Below are 17,864 nucleotides of genomic sequence, written 5' to 3' on the forward strand. Positions count from 1 at the left end.
TTATGTTAATTGTTTCAGTCCTTCTTACTTATTACATATTTTCGTGGCAAATGGATTATTTGGCTGCTTGGCATATTGTTATATTTTTCTAAATATTCTTTATATTTTTGTATTGACTTTTAGCACGACCACATGATTTCTTCGATGCACAAACACTGGATGCGATAAGACATCGAGCCATATGCTTTAACCTCTCAGCTCACATAGAAAGTTTAGGGAAGGGACACAGTGTTGTTTTTCATAGTACTGTAAGTATTTGTTACTGTTTTTTAAAATTATTTATGTAGGTTTGCAAGAACATGTATTTTGACTTTCACAACCATTTCTAAACTGCTCAAAATCTAATAATTATATTTTAACAAAATCATAAAAAGTTCTGCTTTATCAGTATTTTGAAAATTACATGTATTGTTGGTTATAAAGCAAATTTAGTTAACTCTTAAGCAACATGGGTTTGAACTGCAGGGGTCCACTTAACAGATTTTTAAAAATAAATATATTAAAGTAATGTAAATGTATTTTCTTCCATATGATTTTCTTAATTTTTTTCCTGGTTTATTGTAAGAATATAGTATATAACAATTTGTATATAATACATAGCATATAATACATATAATGTATAAAATATATGTTAATTATATTATCAGTAAGGCTTCTGATCAGCGGTAGACTGTTGTAAAGTTTTTGGGAGTCAAAAGTTAAATGTGCGTTTTCGATAGTGTGGGTGGTTGGCAGCCCTAGCCGCTGCATTGTTCAAGAGTCAACTGTATTTCCCACAATTCAACATTTTTTAAAAAAGTTTATTTATTTATTTTACAGAAAGAGAAAGATCACAAGTAGGCAGAGACACAGGCAGAGAGAGAGGAAGGGAAGCAGGCTCCCCGCCGAGCAGAGAGCCTGACGCGGGGCTCAATCCCAGGACCCTGGGATCATGACCTGAGTTGAAGGCAGAGGCTTTAACCCACTGTGCCACCCAGGCGCCCCGCCACAATTCAACATTTTGATGGTTAAATTGAATATTTTGGCCTTTAATTTGAGCTATTTAGGAGTATTGGGGCGACATTTGGGCTTCTCGGCATTTGAAGATCAGGCTCTCACCTCAAACTAGAGGTTTTCTGGTTTCAAATGAAACCAGAAAAGTTTCATTTCTAAAATTAGAATATTAGACTCTTTAGCTCATAGCCATAAGTGCTTATGTGCTCCTCCCTCACCTGCCAAAACACTTCTAAACTTGGAATTAAACAGAAGTAAGATAATGGCCATCAAATTAAAGATTTGTGAAGGAGGGAGTCTTTAATTTGTTTATTTTGCTGATATATCCCAAGTTTCTGTCATTGTGCCTTGACACATAGTAGGCAGTCTGTATATTTATTTGAATGACAGTGTTCAGTAAATGAAAAGTGTCAAATTTGAAAAACAATAAATACTTTATTTTTGGTTAGCAAAAAGGTAACAAAGAGTTGTTTATTCCCTTGCCTCTTGCCATTTTATTATCCAATCATCCTTAAATTGGTGTATTTTGGTGTAGGTAAGTTAGTAGAGGTAAATTTTAGAGCAGACCTTGGTGATTTGAATCCCTAGAGAAAGGGATTGTTTAATTTTGACTGTTGAAATATAAAATATACTACATTTAGGTTTAATTTTTTTATATCAATCAGAATCACAGAATTAAATACAAAAGATCAGTTATTATTATTGGTGCAAAAACATGGTTTTATTATAGCAGGGACAGGATCTGTAGGCAGAAAGAGCTGCGTAAAAAATCAGTATTGAGGGGCGCCTGGGTGGCTCAGTGGTTAAGCCGCTGCCTTCAGCTCAGGTCATGATCCCAGGGTCCTGGGATAGAGCCCCGCATCAGGCTCTCTGCTCGGCGGGGAGCCTGCTTCCTCCTCTCTCTCTCTGCCTGCCTCTCTGCCTACTTGTGATCTCTGTCTGTCAAATAAATAAATAAAATCTTTAAAAAAAAAAAAAAATCAGTATTGACATCAGTTTCCCTACTGGTTTGAATATTTATTTTTCCATCTCCTATAACATTGAGGTTCTGTTGCTTTGCATTTTCACTTTTTCTTCTATTTATACTTCCAGTGAAAAATTTCCAATTTTGGTTATAATTGCCAGAATTAAGGGCAAGAAATACAAAGATGAGAAAGCAAGGGAACCTTTTCTGAGTTTGCATTTGAGGAAAAGTACACCATATTTATTCTCTTTTAAAGAACATTGGATTAAAAAAATCAACACTGGAAATATAGTTATCTAAATAAGAATGAAAGGGTTGAAAGGAAAATTAGAGTTTGAGAAGACAAAGTTAAAATGGCTCTGTTGGGGGCGCCTGGGTGGCTCAGTGGGTTAAGCCACTGCCTTCGGCTCAGGTCATGATCTCAGGGTCCTGGGATTGAGTCCCGCATCAGGCTCTCTGCTCAGCAGCGAGCCTGCTTCCTCCTCTCTCTGCCTGCCTCTCTGCCTACTTGTGATCTCTCTCTGTCAAATAAATAAATAAAATCTTTAAAAAAAAAAAAATGGCTCTGTTGGGAATTCTAATGGGATTCAGCAAGATCAAGGGCTTGTTCAGCAGTAATGGATCAAGTCCTCCTTTGCTGTTGTTTTTGTTTTGTTTTAAAGATTTTATTTATTTATTTGAGAAAGGGAGAGAGAGAATACAAGTGGGCAGAGAGGGAGAGAAGAGAAACACATTCCTTGCTGAGCAGGGAGCCGGACACAGGCCTCGATTCCAGAACCCTAAAGGCAGATGCTTAACCATCCAAACCCCCAGGTGCCTCTGAAATCCTCTGAAGTTTGATAACATAGGTTTATAATTGTTCTTTTCTTCAAAGGTCTGTAAGATTGGTCACCAGACCCAAAGTGTGGCATTAGTACTCACGCGTTCATTCACTTAACTATTGAGCACCTACTGTGTACTTATGATACAACAGTGAACAAAACCATTAATGAATGATGAGACACGATAAACAAGATGAAATAGTAAAATTGTAAAAACTTACAGGAAGTAGGGGTATGAGCCATTCTGTTATTAGGGGGATGAACATCAATTGAGGGAAAAATTAAATATAAGTTGAAAAGTAAGAATATCCCAAGTATGTTTGAAAGTATGCCAAGTACGCAAGAAGGCAGAGAGTCGGAGTTAAGTCAGAGAGATAATAGGGGGAGAATCTTGTTGGACTAAGACTTTGGTTTTTATTCTTTGTGATGGGAAACTTGAAGTTTGAGTAGCCATGGTCTGATGTAATTTTTTTCATAATTTTTATAAATGCACCCATTTAAAGTATAGTTTTATATGAGCTTTGACAATTCATCTATGAATCCACCACTGCTGCCACAGTTAAGATCTAGAACATTCCCATTACTCAGAAGTTTTCTAGTGTCAACTCACTGATCTCTTCCCTCTCTTGTGGGTTTTAATGTGCTTGGGTTTCTGTCTTGAAGACAGAGTGTAGGTCAGGATGGGGAAAAGAGGATCAGTCTTTATTTAGTATCTGAGGTGAGAAAAGGCCAGAATAGTTACAGTGGAGATGCTAAGAATTGTTAGATTCTAAATACTTTTCAAAGTAGTACTGACCAGAATTATGGGTGGGTCATATGTCAGTTTGATAATGAAAGTAAAGGATGACTCCAGTGTTTTTGGCCTGGGCAGTTGGGCAAAAGAATGGAGTTGCCATTTAATAGAAAATTTGAAGAGTAGATTGGGGGAGAGGGAAGTGTCAAGATGTTACTTTTTCACACATTCAATAGAGAATCCATTGCATCTTTCACTTAGATTGATTTTAAGAGTTTGAGCCTAGAGGAGAGGTGTGGCTACATATACAAATAATACATTTTCAGCATATTAGTGGTATTTAAAGGAATCAGACTAGATACGATCATCTAGGAATTAAATACAAGTAGAGAAGAAGTGTAAAGAGTGAGGTTTGGGGCTTATCACCGATTTTATTATTTATTTATTTATTTATTAAAGATTTTATTTATTTAACAGAGAGAGAGATCACAAGTAGGCAGAGAGGCAGGCAGAGAGATAATTCATAATAAAAATAAGAGAGAGGGGGAAGCAGGCTCCCCGCTGAGCAAAGAGCCCGATGTGGGGCTCGATCCCAGAACCCTGAGATCATGACCTGAGCTGAAGGCAGAGGCTTAACCCACTGAGCCACCCAGGTGCCTGGACAAGGAAGGTTTTGATGGAAGTGGTATGTGTTATACAGAATCACTTCTTTTTTTTTTTAAAGATTTTATTTATTTATTTGACAGAGAGAGATCACAAGTAGGCAGAGAGGCAGGCAGAGAGAGAGGGGGAAGCAGGCTCCCCGCCAAGCAGAGAGCCCGACGCGGGGCTCGATCCCAGGACCCTGAGATCATGACCCGAGCTGAAGGCAGTGGCTTAACCCACTGAGCCACCCAGGCGCCCCCAGAATCACTTCTTTTAGTAGGCAGACTATGCAGTGATAACTGTACATTTAAGTTTCCTTGAAAACAAATAAGCAATTATAGGAAATAACCATACAGTTTGCAGAAAAATACGTTGTGAGGTACATACTGTGCAGTTGACCTCATTTGTCTTACTTTAATTGAAACGTTTTCTTTCGAGCCTTCTCCAGAAGAGGTCAGCAGAATCCTAGTTACCAGTCAGTTGGCTTGCTGTGGTTGGTTGGTTTGCATTGTTTTCATGTCTTATTTTTTTGTTAGAGGTATTTTGTTTCAGCATCTTCAATCTGTTGTTGGGTTCTTAAATTAATCTCATTGTTCCAGGCCTAGAATTAGAGTACTTAACTATTGGTTTGAAATAATGAGAATAGAAGGTATTTTTATTTTTGTATAAAGTGCTATTTTTGCTTAGTTCCTAATACATTTTGAGGTGTGTGGCTGTTTGCAGCTTAAATTAGATACTGAGATTTAGATTATGAGAACAGTAAGATGCTAATTTTGTTAACATAGAAGTTACAAGAGTTATAAAATACAATTTCAGTCGGTTATTTAAGCATTTCCTTGAATTTTCAGAATCTCTTAATGAATAATAAGTATGTTGCCCTTTCTACGTTTTATATAGGTCTTTTTATTCAGGTTGATCCACTATTTAACTTTGATCTATAGATGCAGATTGGCTCACGTTTCATTTAAAATAACACAAACCAACCAGCAAACAGAAACATGCAAGCAAACAACAAATATCTTAGTCATAAATTAAAGACTTATCCTATCTCAGCTGTTGTTATTTTTTCTTTACTCTTCTATTTGTTCTTTAAAAATATTTCAGCCAATAACGAATTTTTCGTTGGCAATCTAGCTAATATTCAGACTTTAATAGATAGTAAACTAAATAGCATTTTCAGGCCCTTAATAAAGTTAACATTGTGTTAGTATTTGCAATGCAAAACTTCTTCAACTCCTTTTTTCTCTTTTTCTTTTGTGAAAGTACATTATCAAACGTGAAGGGTCTCAAAGCAGGTCAGAACAAAATATTGTAATATCTGGTCTAGGATATGAACTTAGAAAAATCTTAATTAGAATCAGGAGTGCTTTCTATTGATACATTAAAACAATGTTCTACAAATCATTTTTATGATCTCTTTTATATCATTACTAGGTAATAGCTAAGAGAAAAGAGGATTCTGGAAAGATAAAACTTTTGCTTCATTGGATGCCTGAAGACATGTAAGTATTTGGAATACTATGTATAATGAATAGACTCTCTTATTTTTATTAACCTCTTATACTAAAAAATTTGGATTTGAATATTATAAAAGAATTACAGAAATTAAACTGCAAAACATTTTGACTTGTCCGTATTAAAAAAATAATCTGTGAAAGCCCTTAAAGTACCTGCGTCAAGGTATAACTTTACAACTAGCTTTTTAACTATTTTTAATAAAAGTTGTTATAGCAGTTTTTAGTCATTTTTTAGGATGTAATCATTTTTAGCATTTTTCAGTGACCCTCAGGTATTATGCAGCAGTATTAATTGTGGTTTTGTTTGAATCATTTATTTAAAAAATTTCTGAGTAATTTCTAGTACACAATGATATTTTATAGAAAAATCACTTGGCTAGTTTTCTAGCAGCACTGTGTTTTTCTGACCCAGATTCTCCTTAATTAGACTTTTCTTTCCCTCTCTCCCTTTCTCCCTTTTTCTTTCTCTTACTCCCTCCCCCTTTCTTTTCTTTTCTTTTCTTTCTTTCTTTCTCTTTCTGATTTTATTTATTTAACAGAGAACACAAGGAGGGGGAGGGGCAGAGGGCAAGAGAGAAGGAGGCTCCCTACTGAGCAGAGAGCCTGATGGTGGGGCTCCATCCCAGGGTCCTGAGATCATGACCTGAGCTGAAGACAGACGCTTAACCAACTGAGCCACCCAGACGCCCCTTAATTAGACATTTCATACTTAATTTTCCTTTTATCTTTTTATTAATTTTTTTTTCTTGTTAGAAAAGGTAGTGAAAGTGTATCTTAGAAATTTTGGATAAAATAAATATTTCCAAGAATAGAATAATTTTTTTTATTAACATATAATGTATTATTAGCCCCAGGGGTATAGGTCTGTGACTCACCAGGTTTACACAGTTCACAGCATTCACCATAGCACATATCTTCCCCAATGCCCATAACCCCACCACCCTCTCCCTAGCCCCCCCCCCCGCAACCCTCAGTTTGTTTTGTGAGATTAAGAGTCTCTCATGGTTTGTCTCCCTCCCAATCCCATCTTGTTTCATTTATTCTTTTCCTATCCCCGTAACCCCCCATGTTGCATCTCCACTTCCTCATATCAGGGAGGTCGTATGACAGTTGTCTTTCTCTGATTGACTTATTTCACTAAACATGATACCTTCTAGTTCCATCCACGTTGCCGCAAATGGCAAGATTTCATTTCTTTTGATGGCTGCATAGTAAGGATAGAATAAATTTAAGAGGATGGAATCTCATTGTGTATACATGGGTTTTCATAAATCTTTAGTATGTGGTTAACATTCGTCTTTGTTATTAAATATTTTTCTATAATGTTTCTCATTCTAAGGAGATGTTAATGTGCTGTGAATTAAGAGTTTTTTTTTTTTTAAAGATTTTATTTATTTTTTTGACAGACAGATCACAAGTAGGCAGAGAGGCAGGCAGAAGTGGGGGGATGCTTACTGTTTTTTTAGTCATTTTTCTTAATGTTATGTTAGTCACCATATGTACATCATTGGTTTTTGATGTAGTGTTCCAAGATTCATTGTTTGCGTATAATCCAGTGCTTTATGCAATCTGTGCCCTCCTCAATACCCATTGCCCTTTTTTTTGGTTGTTGTTGTTGTTTTTTTAAAAAGAGGAGGGAGAGAGACTGGGGGTAGGAGGAGGGGCAGAGGGAGAGAGAGAATGGAGCCCATCATGGGGGCTTGATCTCACAACAATGAGATCATGACCTGAGCCGAAATCAAGAGTCAGATGAATTAAGAGTTCTTTTTTTTTAAGATTCTATGCATTTATTTGACAGAAATCACAAGTAGATGGAGAGGCAGGCAGAGAGAGAGAGAGAGGGAAGCAGGCTCCCTGCTGAGCAGATCCCTGCTGAGCAGAGAGCCCGATGCGGGACTCCATCCCAACACCCTGAGATCACGACCAGAGCCGAAGGCAGCGGGGCTTAACCCACTGAGCCACCCAGCCCTGAATTAAGAGTTCTTTTTTTTTTTTTTTTTAAGATTTTATTTATTTATTTGACAGACAGAGATCACAAGTAGGCAGAGAGGCAGGCAGAGAGAGAGGAGGAAGCAGGCTCCCTGCTGAGCAGAGAGCCCGAGTTGGAGCTCAGTCCCAGGACCCTGAGATCATGACCTGAGCGGAAGGCAGAGGCTTTAACCCACTGAGCCACCCAGGCGCCCCTGAATTAAGAGTTCTTAAATAGATTTTGGAGTTTACAATACATGCTAGCATATTGGTAAAGAAATCTGGCTTTTTTAAAAATCCTGTGCCTAGGGGCGCCTGGGTGGCTCAGTGGGTTTGGCCCCTGCCTCCAGCTCGCATGGGGCTCTCTGCTCAGCGGGGCCTGCTTTCTCCTCTCTCTCTGCCTGCCTCTCTGCCTACTTGTGATCTCTCTGTCTAATAAATAAATAAAAATCTTTAAAAAAAAAATCCTGTGCCTATTAACTGCCATTAATGTAGAACATATTTTCCACCACCTTCCCCTGGCTCCATCCAGGTTTTGTGGAAATGCTACTGTAAAATATTTTTGAAATGGCTTTGTAAAATTTATTTAATGGGCTCTTTTTTAGCTGAAACATTGAAAGTTGTCCATTCTTCTCCACTATTAAAAGCTATTAAAATCAGTACACAAACTGCAAAATGTTACAGTTTTTGATACTCATTGCCTTTCTGAGAGTTTGTGCCAGTTATAATCCCACCTTTTACATTAGAGAACTTATTTCTCTGGCTTACTATTAATACGTCAATTATTATCCTTTTACATTTTGTATTTCTATAATTACATGTAAGATCATTTTTAAACTTTTTAATCTTTGGTGAATTGTTGGTTTGTGTCCTTTGTCTCCCCTGTTCCTTTTCCCCCAGTAAATATTCACCTGTTTCATACTGATTTGTAAGAGCTCTTTTTATATTAAGGTTATAAACATAGTTGAAGATAAATTGAAATATATGTGTATTCTTAGTATTCTGGAAATTGATCAGTCCAAGTATCTGAATGCTTTTATTTGAACTTCCTGGTAAGATTAGATTTCTTTGAATTCAGGATTTGATCACATGTGCATTTTTTTACATGGGGTTTATCTAGTGGAGTGTTTACTTATTTAGTCATTAATAAACTTGGTGTCACCATGAGGAATATAGTCAATAATAGTGTAATGTGATACGGTAACAGAGTAATGTCTAAAATTGTTGAATTACTATGTGTTGGAAGTCAACTGTACCTCAATAAAAAAAATAAAACTCATTGTCAAAATGTCATCAAGTCAAGCTCAAATATGAATTTAGTTAGTAAATTAAAAGACAGTGTTTTATAATGCATGTTTCTGAGTTTGATGTGGCTTTGCCACCAAAAATTCCTAACTCATTCTCAAATTCATGCCTGAAATTTCACTGCCACTTTTTAGCTGAGACTCTGCATCCTTGCTGTTCCTTGGCTCCTGAAAAGCTTGTTAACCTAGGTGACTCAGTCACACTAGCAGAAAAGTCTGGGTAATGTAAGGTTATACGAAGAGTACGCTGAGCCTCTGCCTTCGGCTCAGGTCATGGTCTCAGCGTCCTGGGACCCGTATTGGACTTTCTGCTCAGCAGGGAGCCTGCTTCCTCCTTCTCTCTGCCTGCCTCTTTGCCTACTCGTGATCTCTCTCTCTGTGTCAAATAAATAAATAAAATCTTAAAAAAATAAATAAAAGGGAAACCCCTGGTTTCCCGGGGTGGAGGGAAGAATAAGCTTTAAGATTAATGTTATTTCATTTATGCTTGTTTTTTTAATTCATAGTCTGCCTGATGTGTGGGTGAATGAAAGTGAACGACATCAGTTAAAAACTAAAGTAGTTCATTTATCAAAGCTACCCAAAGATACTGCCTTGCTTTTGGATCCAAACATATACAGGTAATTTAATTCTTGATTTGATGTTTTACTTTTGAATTGTAATCTTAAATCTCTCTAAATTTTCGATATAAGGTTAAGACTTATTTTTAAGCACTAAATTTCAGTACCAAGCATAGTTTGCTTTCTGGAGCTTTGTATATGGAAATTCCATTATATAAACATTTATAAATTTTAGGATCCAGAAAGATAATATTTTGGTAAAGTTTATATGCCAGTTTAATTCCAGATTTATCTTACGTAGCTTAGATTGTAATATATATAGTATTTCAAAAATAAGTGCCTCTTATTTAAGTATGTAATTCTTTTTATGATACCAATCTTTTGTGGGTCTGGGAATATATTCCATGTGGCCTAAAATACCATAAATGGTTGAATTTTTAAACTTACACTCCACCCAAACTTTAGGAAAACAGTTTAAATATTGTTGTCTTTGTTTTTAAGAGGTAGCTCAGTGTTCACATTGCTAATAATTTTCTGATCTGACCTTTGTTTTAGTGTGCTGTGCTTATGAAGGTATAGGGGGGGAAGGAGAAGAGACCAACATTTCTGACTATGTGCTGAGTCACTTTGCTAGGTGCTTTACATACACTTCATCCTCACAGCAGCCTGTGAAGTAGGTGTTACTATCTCTGTTTTACAGATTGGAAAACTGAGGCAAGAGTTTAAATAGCTTGCCCAAGGTTACACAGATAGTATGTGACTGAACTCTCCTTACTGGCTCCATCCAAATGACATATACTAGGGTAATTCAGAAAGTGGTGAAAATGCTTAAGAAGCACTCTTCATCAGCAAACTTGTGTGTTTTTAAAATCAGTTTTAATTTGATATGTATTTTGCATAGAAATATGTTGAATAAATAGCATATAATAATTGATAATACCAAATGTGAATTTTAGTTATCATAAGGAGACTGTGTCCTATGCCAAATTCTGAAGCAATTAAACACTTTGAAGGTTCTGTTTATTCTATGACTCAATTTTTTGGAATGTAATTCAGTATAATAAGATTTCTTATAATTGGAGATACCTTTGGAGAATGAAATTCTAACATAATGGGCCTTGCCATGTGGAAACACTGAGACTCTAGAGTTTTCCCTACTCCCCCCAAATTTATTTTAAACATCTGATGAAGGTGCTAATAATAAGTACCATCAAAACTTGTTTTTTTGTGGGACGCCTGGGTGGCTCAGTTGGGTAAGCAGCTGCCTTCGGCTCAGGTCATGATCCCAGTGTCCTGGGATCAAGTCCCACATTGGGCTCCTAGCTTGGCAGGAAGCCTGCTTCTCCCTCTGCCTCTGCTGCCACTCTGTCTGCCTGTGCTCACTTTCTCTGACAAATAAATAAATAAAATCTTAAAAAAAAAAAAAAACTTGTTTTTTTGTGATGAACTGTGTTAGAGATTAGCATAATAAATAGTGAAATTACCTTAAAAGAGAAGACTGAAGGAAATCCACTACCAAAAATATGGGAAAACGATTTACCTTTCTCTTTATAAGAAAAATAATTGAATATTCTTTATTTACTGGTACTTAATTTAGGGTTTATTTCTGCTTACTCTTTGAAGGGAGTAATTAAAATTAGCATTCTAAAAGAGTGATATTTTAGGAAAGCCACCCTGCTATTAGAACTGGTTGTAAACATCCCTTATGCAGAGGGTTGGCAAAGGGGCATGAATCTTAATTACAAGATTCAGACTAACTTCTGTGTTTCTGCCCTATGTTCTACTTGCCCCTCTCTAAGGGTCTTCCTTTTTCACAGACCAGCTTATTTTTGTAATTCCTGTGTATACTGTAAGCAAATTAGATATTTTAGTGAATATTTTTAGGGACTTAAAAAATTCAGGTGCAGAACTACTGTCCAAAAGAGCATAGGAATTGCATTTCATGTTTCCAAAAGTGTACATCTGCAGTTCTTATTGATTTCATTTTTGGGTAGTGAACATGTTCTTAAGACATATTAAATGCATCTGTGGAGTTATTTTTCTTTAACTGTATTTTATCCCCCAAGCCCAACCCCTACCTGTTCTTAACATTTAATTTTGAATCTAAACCTTTATGCTTCTCCTGTTCTGGAAATTAGCATTAAGTTTTTCCTAAAGTGGTACAGATTAATAGAACTAGATCTGCTGTGATGTAACATGTGAGCAAGGGCTGGATTTGGATTCGGAAAACTTGTGAAATTAAGTAAAAAAGCAATTGTTCTAACTTCTTTTAGGAGACTTATCTTGAGACACATCTCAAAATGAAAGCATGATAAACCTTCTAAAAATACACTCAAAAAGAAAACTAGAAAGAACATTTACTTAAGATTTAAGCATCAGTTTTAAAGTTCTCTTTGGTTAACATGCATGTGTTAAGCATGAGAATCTCTTAGAATCAGATTACTTAAAAAAATGTATTAAAAAGCTGTATTATGTAACTGAGTTTGCAATTATTAAAGTATGAAGGCTTTGGAAATAAATTGTAATGATCAATGATTATCACATTGCCTATATCTTATTTAATGTTTTTAATGTCTCTTTTGAAATACTTAATGTATTTTTGATTCAGTCGAATAAAATAATATATTTTTTTTTTTCTAGAACAATGCCGCAGAAGAGGTTGAAGAGGTAAAAAATAAATAAATACATAAAAAGCAAACAAGCGGGGACACCTGCAGTCTTAGTCACTGACAATGGGTTTAGTAAAAGTTGCACATTAGAGTCCATCCCTTTCCTTTTTTTTTTTCTTAAATCCAGTATTTAGAATAATATTTATGCTTAGTGTAAACATTCTGTGAATGAAGTAGGCTCTTCTGTGGAATATATTAATATATTACTGTATATCCACATTTTCATGGAATGGTACTGTGGGAGACTGAGCAAACACTCTTCTGGCAACTTAGTGGAACAGCTTCTTAAAGGCTTTGCATGCTTGCTGCTTTAAGCTGCTTTTTTCCCCCCTTTTAGCGATTACAGTAGTTTATATTGGAAAGAAAACAATTACAACATATGCCCTTAAAAATACCAAAAGCACTGTAAGGATGTTTGTCTTGACAGTGTCTATTGATTTGAAGTCATATTAGGAAATATTTTGACAATGAAAATTATCAAGAGATAATTTACCTTTCGATTATGATAAATAGATGTGATTGGTTGCCATTTGTGTTCTTTTGCAGAACTCTGATAAGAAAAGTGTTCAATTTGTATTTAAGCAAACAGTGAACGACATTTGCAATCAACTAAAAATTCGTCTATCGAATTAGGGCTGAAAATTTCTGTTAAAGAGTGTTGCAGTATGTCTGGTGGCTCCCTTTTCAGGACTAGGGTTTTCTCATGGAGTACAGTATGTTAATATTTACCTTATATAACTAATCTGTTAACGGTTTTTGAAAAACCTCTATTTCCAATTATTTGAATAATCCTCATATTTTCATTTTAACCTATATAAGCCTCTAATTTTTTTTTTTCTGAGGAAAGTATTTGGTTTATGAGTTGTTTTTTCTTAACATAAGAAAAAAAATTTTTTTTTTAAGTATTTCAAACTGAATCCTTTATGCACCAAAGTTGGTTTTGAAAGGAAAATAAAATCACTTTCTTGCTTGGTAAGCAAGAAGCCATATGGATTTTTTTTAACTTACAGAAATGGAAATATGTGTAACTTGTTAGTATTGTATCAAACAAATGTTGCATAGAGATAATAGAACATTGCTTGTAAATAATTCAGCAGATTTGTAATATATTTTTATATTATGAAATGTACTGTAGATGTTTTTCTAGAGGCATGAAAGTTAAATGTATATATTATGGGTAGAAATAATATTGAAGGATATTGTAATTCACTAGTGCTGCCAGAGGAATTGTTAATAAAGCACCTTCTTTAACAATAAATGTCTTTGCAGACTTAAGGGACTATGTACTACTGTTAATATCTATAAGAACAAAACACATTGAACATCCTTCCAGAAAGTCTTTTGAGGGAGGACCTATACCCATAATAGAATTATGGCACTCATTTCTGACAGTGACCGTGAAATCAATTATTTCCTTACTGTTGGAAGGACATATTGTAAAGTATATGTGGTTATATGCAGTCAAACTGCAGAAAATACTCCTGATTGAGGAGTTTTCACTTTACTACAGTGATATAAAAACCAGCAGTTTTTACACTAAATTTTTTAAAGAAAAGAATAGACAAAAATATAGAATTAAGCCTTTGGTTCCAAAATGGGAAAGGTTCCATGATACATAAATCATTTCTCATTTACTTTAAAAAAATTTTAAAAATAAAAATTATGGGAGACTTTATTCGTTAACAGTGGGGTAAAGAGCTATATACATGAAATGAGTCATATAAAATTAAATGAAGTGCAAATAAAAGCACTGCTACTATAAGACGTTCTGGAATGGTTGTTTAATAAGGGTATTATCCATTTGATCTGTAGCAAATGTGATTTTATTTTTGAAAAGAAGAGAAAAGCAGTGTGTTTTACTTTTTTTTTGTTTTCTTTTGCTTAAGCACTTCATCGTTTGCTTTATTCTGTATCTACGAAGTAATCTGCAATCTTCTTTGTTATTTTAAAATTTTGATTTGTTATAAAATTGCCAAATAGAAGTGTTTCAGATATATAGTTTGTACCTGTATTTTTTATTTTATTGCCTCATGTTCTTGTAAGTCATTCTTAATTGACCGATGATTGTAGACCTTGCCTGAGTATTTTTTCTAATAAAACAAAAGCAAATCACATTTAGCTTCAAAATTGTAACAATTCAATTAAATTTTAAAACGACATCTGAAATGTACATCTCATATTTTCTTGAAGGGCACAACAAATACGTTTTTTTCATTGTTTGGAAATATTTAGATGTCAAAACCAAATTTCATGGTTATGGATTAGCTAGCCTCTGAGTACTTAATTACTCATGGTACTTTGCTGCTTATTTGACTTTGGTCCGATACTATCTATACTAAAACACCAAAAGGAATATGGAATTAAAATGAAATAGTTTTATAACTTGTATATATACATGTATACACACATGCAATTAAGATTGGGAAATAAGTGTGAACATTTTAACCAAAAATAGTTTATTTAGTGATGTTTACCATTTGTATTGTTCCTCCTAACCCCCATATCTGACATATTTGGAATATGGCACCTGAAATTATCAGAATCCATTGTATGGTTCAACAGCAGGCAAACTGCCACCCACAGGCGTGTATCTGTTCATGTATGTATTGTCTGTGACTGGTTTCTCCCTGTAGTGGCAGAGTCGAGGAGTGAGAACGTAAGGCCTGTAAACCCAAAAGACTTAATCTCTGACCTTTTAAGGAAAAATTTGCCAGTTCCTGATATAGTCGATAAAATTTTGGAAAATAAACATAGGCCACACAAATTAATCTACATTTTAATCTGATAGTATTAATTTTGGTACCAAACCAGTACAGTAACTTTTCAGTAAATATTGCTATATATTAGGTACCTGCAACAAATGGTGTTTTTAAAAAAATTTTTTACATTGAAATTCTTAATAGTTACCAACATTTCACCATTTGTGTTTTTGTATCCTTAGGACTAAATGAGAATTGTAAATCAGATTATGTTTAAGCCATAAGGCACACCTCTATATAAAAGAATTTTGGAAGTGGAAAATACTGTAAAATTTTAAGTTATTTTTCTAATAAACTTTTTCCTATATAAATTTTCCCTAAAGTGGACACACATGAATTCTGAATTTCAGGTGGAAGGAAATTAAGATGAAGAGTAATTAACTCTCAATACATATTTTAAGATTTGTTTTACTCTGATTGAAAGCATTGATAATTATGTAGTAAATCTTTGACTGTAAAACTTCTTTCCCTTTCACACCTTAATAAAATGTTTTAAATACATAAGAATTCTTAAAAGGATAGAATTTGCTAGTTATTTAAAAAATCTTTTATTGTTATTTGAATTCTTGTTTTAATAATATATGATTAACAGAAATGTTAGATACTCTGAAAAAATTTAAAATGGGAAAATATGGTTGAAGTCTATAAAATAGTTGGTGGGGGCTTTCTATATACTTATTATTTTTAAGTCTTTTTAATATGTCTGGGTAGTTCTCTAAAAGGCAAACACAAATTCTTAGTTTAGGTAGCTTTCAGTATGATAAACTGGTATTTATCTGTCAAACAGGGCCTAGGGTTACAGACCTACAAGGAGATGCTAATAAACCTAACAGTCTTTCTTAAGAAAGGTAGTTAAATCCTGTATGTCATTTGAATGTTTAGGAGTTTTGTTTTAAGACTTAAGCAATCTCTATACCCTGGGGCTTGAACTCAACCCTGAGATCAAAGTTGCATGTTGCACTCATCGAGCTAGTGAGGCACCCTGAATGTTTTGGGTTTTTGGGGAACCGTAATGGTACATTTTGAAAATGAAAAATACTCTTCTAGAAAATGTAGATTATTTCTTAGAAGGATAAAGTTTCTTAGAAAATTTCATGCATACTTTTCTTTTTTTAATTTAATTCTTAGAGAATGTGACCTTGTGGAGGACTTTATAATTCCAGCACTACAGCTTTACAATTTTTAAAAAAAGATTTATTTATTTATTTATTTATTGGGGGTTGGGGAGGGGTAGGGAGCAGGAGGAGAGTCTGAACTAGACTCTGTGCTGAACGCAGAACCAGATGCGGGGCTCAATCTCCTGACCCTCATCACCACCCAGGTCACATCTTGAGTTGAAACCGAGTCAGACGCCTAACCAACTGCACCAATCAGGCGCCCCAATAGCTTTAATATAAATAAGGGTCTGCAGCATTCTTTTTTTTCCTTTTAGGTTAGAGTATTTTGTCATTTCTAATGATTATGAACCTCAAGAGCCTTAAAAATATAATGAAATGCTGTATTTTTTAATTAAAAAAGACTTAAAATATTGACATAGTCCAATTTATTTTCTGAATCAGATTTGGATGGTATATAATACATGGTTCTATTGCTCTGAAAATTAAAAAGGAGTTGTACGTGGCTACAGCAGGAGTTACAAAGCACATTTTTTCCCCCCCTCGGTCAGTATTATTTTCACTATACCAAACTGCTTTTTGCAATGTGTGAGAGGAAATAAATGTACATTGTAATACCACTGTAAAGTTGTTTTCAGTGTTTCTGCCACAGCCAGTCCCTAGCATGATGCATGGCATGAAATAGTCTATAAGACAGTCTGTTTGTTGAAAGGATGTTACAGGTGAGTACTTGTTGCAGGAACATATTTTGGAGAATTATGTCCATAAAACACTAATAGGATAGAACAACCTGGCTTAAACCACGCTGTGATAATATTTATGTACCTTTATTTATGAGCCTATAAAGGGAGATACACTTCAGTTTGTCTGAACATTCTCAATATAAAGGATTATTGATGTTACTATATTTTTACATATTCAGTTGTAACCATTTGGGGTTTATTTTTATTAAAAAGGGGCTCAATTTAGTTTTCCATTTTTTATAGTACCTCAATTTATGATATGAATAACATTTTTTTTCATTTAAGCCAACATATAGTAGATACCTAGTTTCAGATGTTATGTTCAATAATTTATCAGTTGCGTGCGTATAACACTCACTGCTTTGATTTAAATTTTTAAGTAATAACACTACTTTTTTTTTGTTTGTTTGTTTTAAAGATTTTTATTTATTTATTTATTTGAGAGAGAGACAGTGAGAGAGAACATGAGAGGCGAGAAGGTCAGAGGGAGAAGCAGACTCCCCGTAGAGCTGGGAGCCTGATGCGGGACTCGATCCCAGGACTCCAGGACCGGGACCTGAGCCGAAGGCAGTTGCTCAACCAACTGAGCCACCCAGGCGCCCCAGTAATAACACTACTTTGAAGGAGTTACCCAATATTTGATTTCTTTATTTAACTGTTTTGTCATGGTCCCAGAACATTGCCCCCCAAAGAACCTGTTTTCCTTTTGAGTATTTATATGCTTCTGCTAAAGAAAAATCTTATGTGTTACAAATCTTAGGAATTTACTAAGAAATTGCCAAGGACTTACGTGTTCCTATTAAAACCATTTCAGGAATTTTTTATGCATAATGCACCTTGCGTAAGATTATTAAATTTGGGGCCTTTTTCTGTTTAGTAAAATAGTTTTCTTAGAGACTGTAGCAAGGGAATAATAATAGATTGTAAAATGTGGGCATTTACTCTTTGATAGCTGGGCCCAGTGTAAGTAGTTTAGTATAAACATCATCGAGCATTGCAGGAGAAAAGGTGTAGGTCAGAAGATTCCTAGGGTAGGTCTTTGAATTTCATAAATTAAGGAAACCTAACTGGTT

At 34.8% G+C, this 17,864-nt stretch overlaps 1 protein-coding gene across 1 annotated transcript in view; it reads left to right on the top strand.

Moving 5' to 3' along the window:
• The window catches only part of AEBP2 (AE binding protein 2), a 62,404-nt gene extending 48,071 nt beyond the window's left edge, over positions 1 to 14,333 (top strand). Inside the window, exons 5-9 of the mRNA XM_044229124.1 lie at positions 124 to 248; positions 5,591 to 5,658; positions 9,452 to 9,565; positions 12,146 to 12,172; positions 12,721 to 14,333. Of these exons, the coding sequence (XP_044085059.1) occupies positions 124 to 248; positions 5,591 to 5,658; positions 9,452 to 9,565; positions 12,146 to 12,172; positions 12,721 to 12,766 (380 nt within the window). The 3' untranslated portion in view covers positions 12,767 to 14,333. The remainder of the gene's footprint in view (positions 1 to 123; positions 249 to 5,590; positions 5,659 to 9,451; positions 9,566 to 12,145; positions 12,173 to 12,720) is intronic.
• The last annotated feature ends 3,531 nt before the right edge of the window (positions 14,334 to 17,864 follow it).

Source organism: Neovison vison, chromosome 12, assembly GCF_020171115.1.
Source record: "Neovison vison isolate M4711 chromosome 12, ASM_NN_V1, whole genome shotgun sequence".
Lineage (NCBI taxonomy): Eukaryota > Metazoa > Chordata > Mammalia > Carnivora > Mustelidae > Neogale > Neogale vison.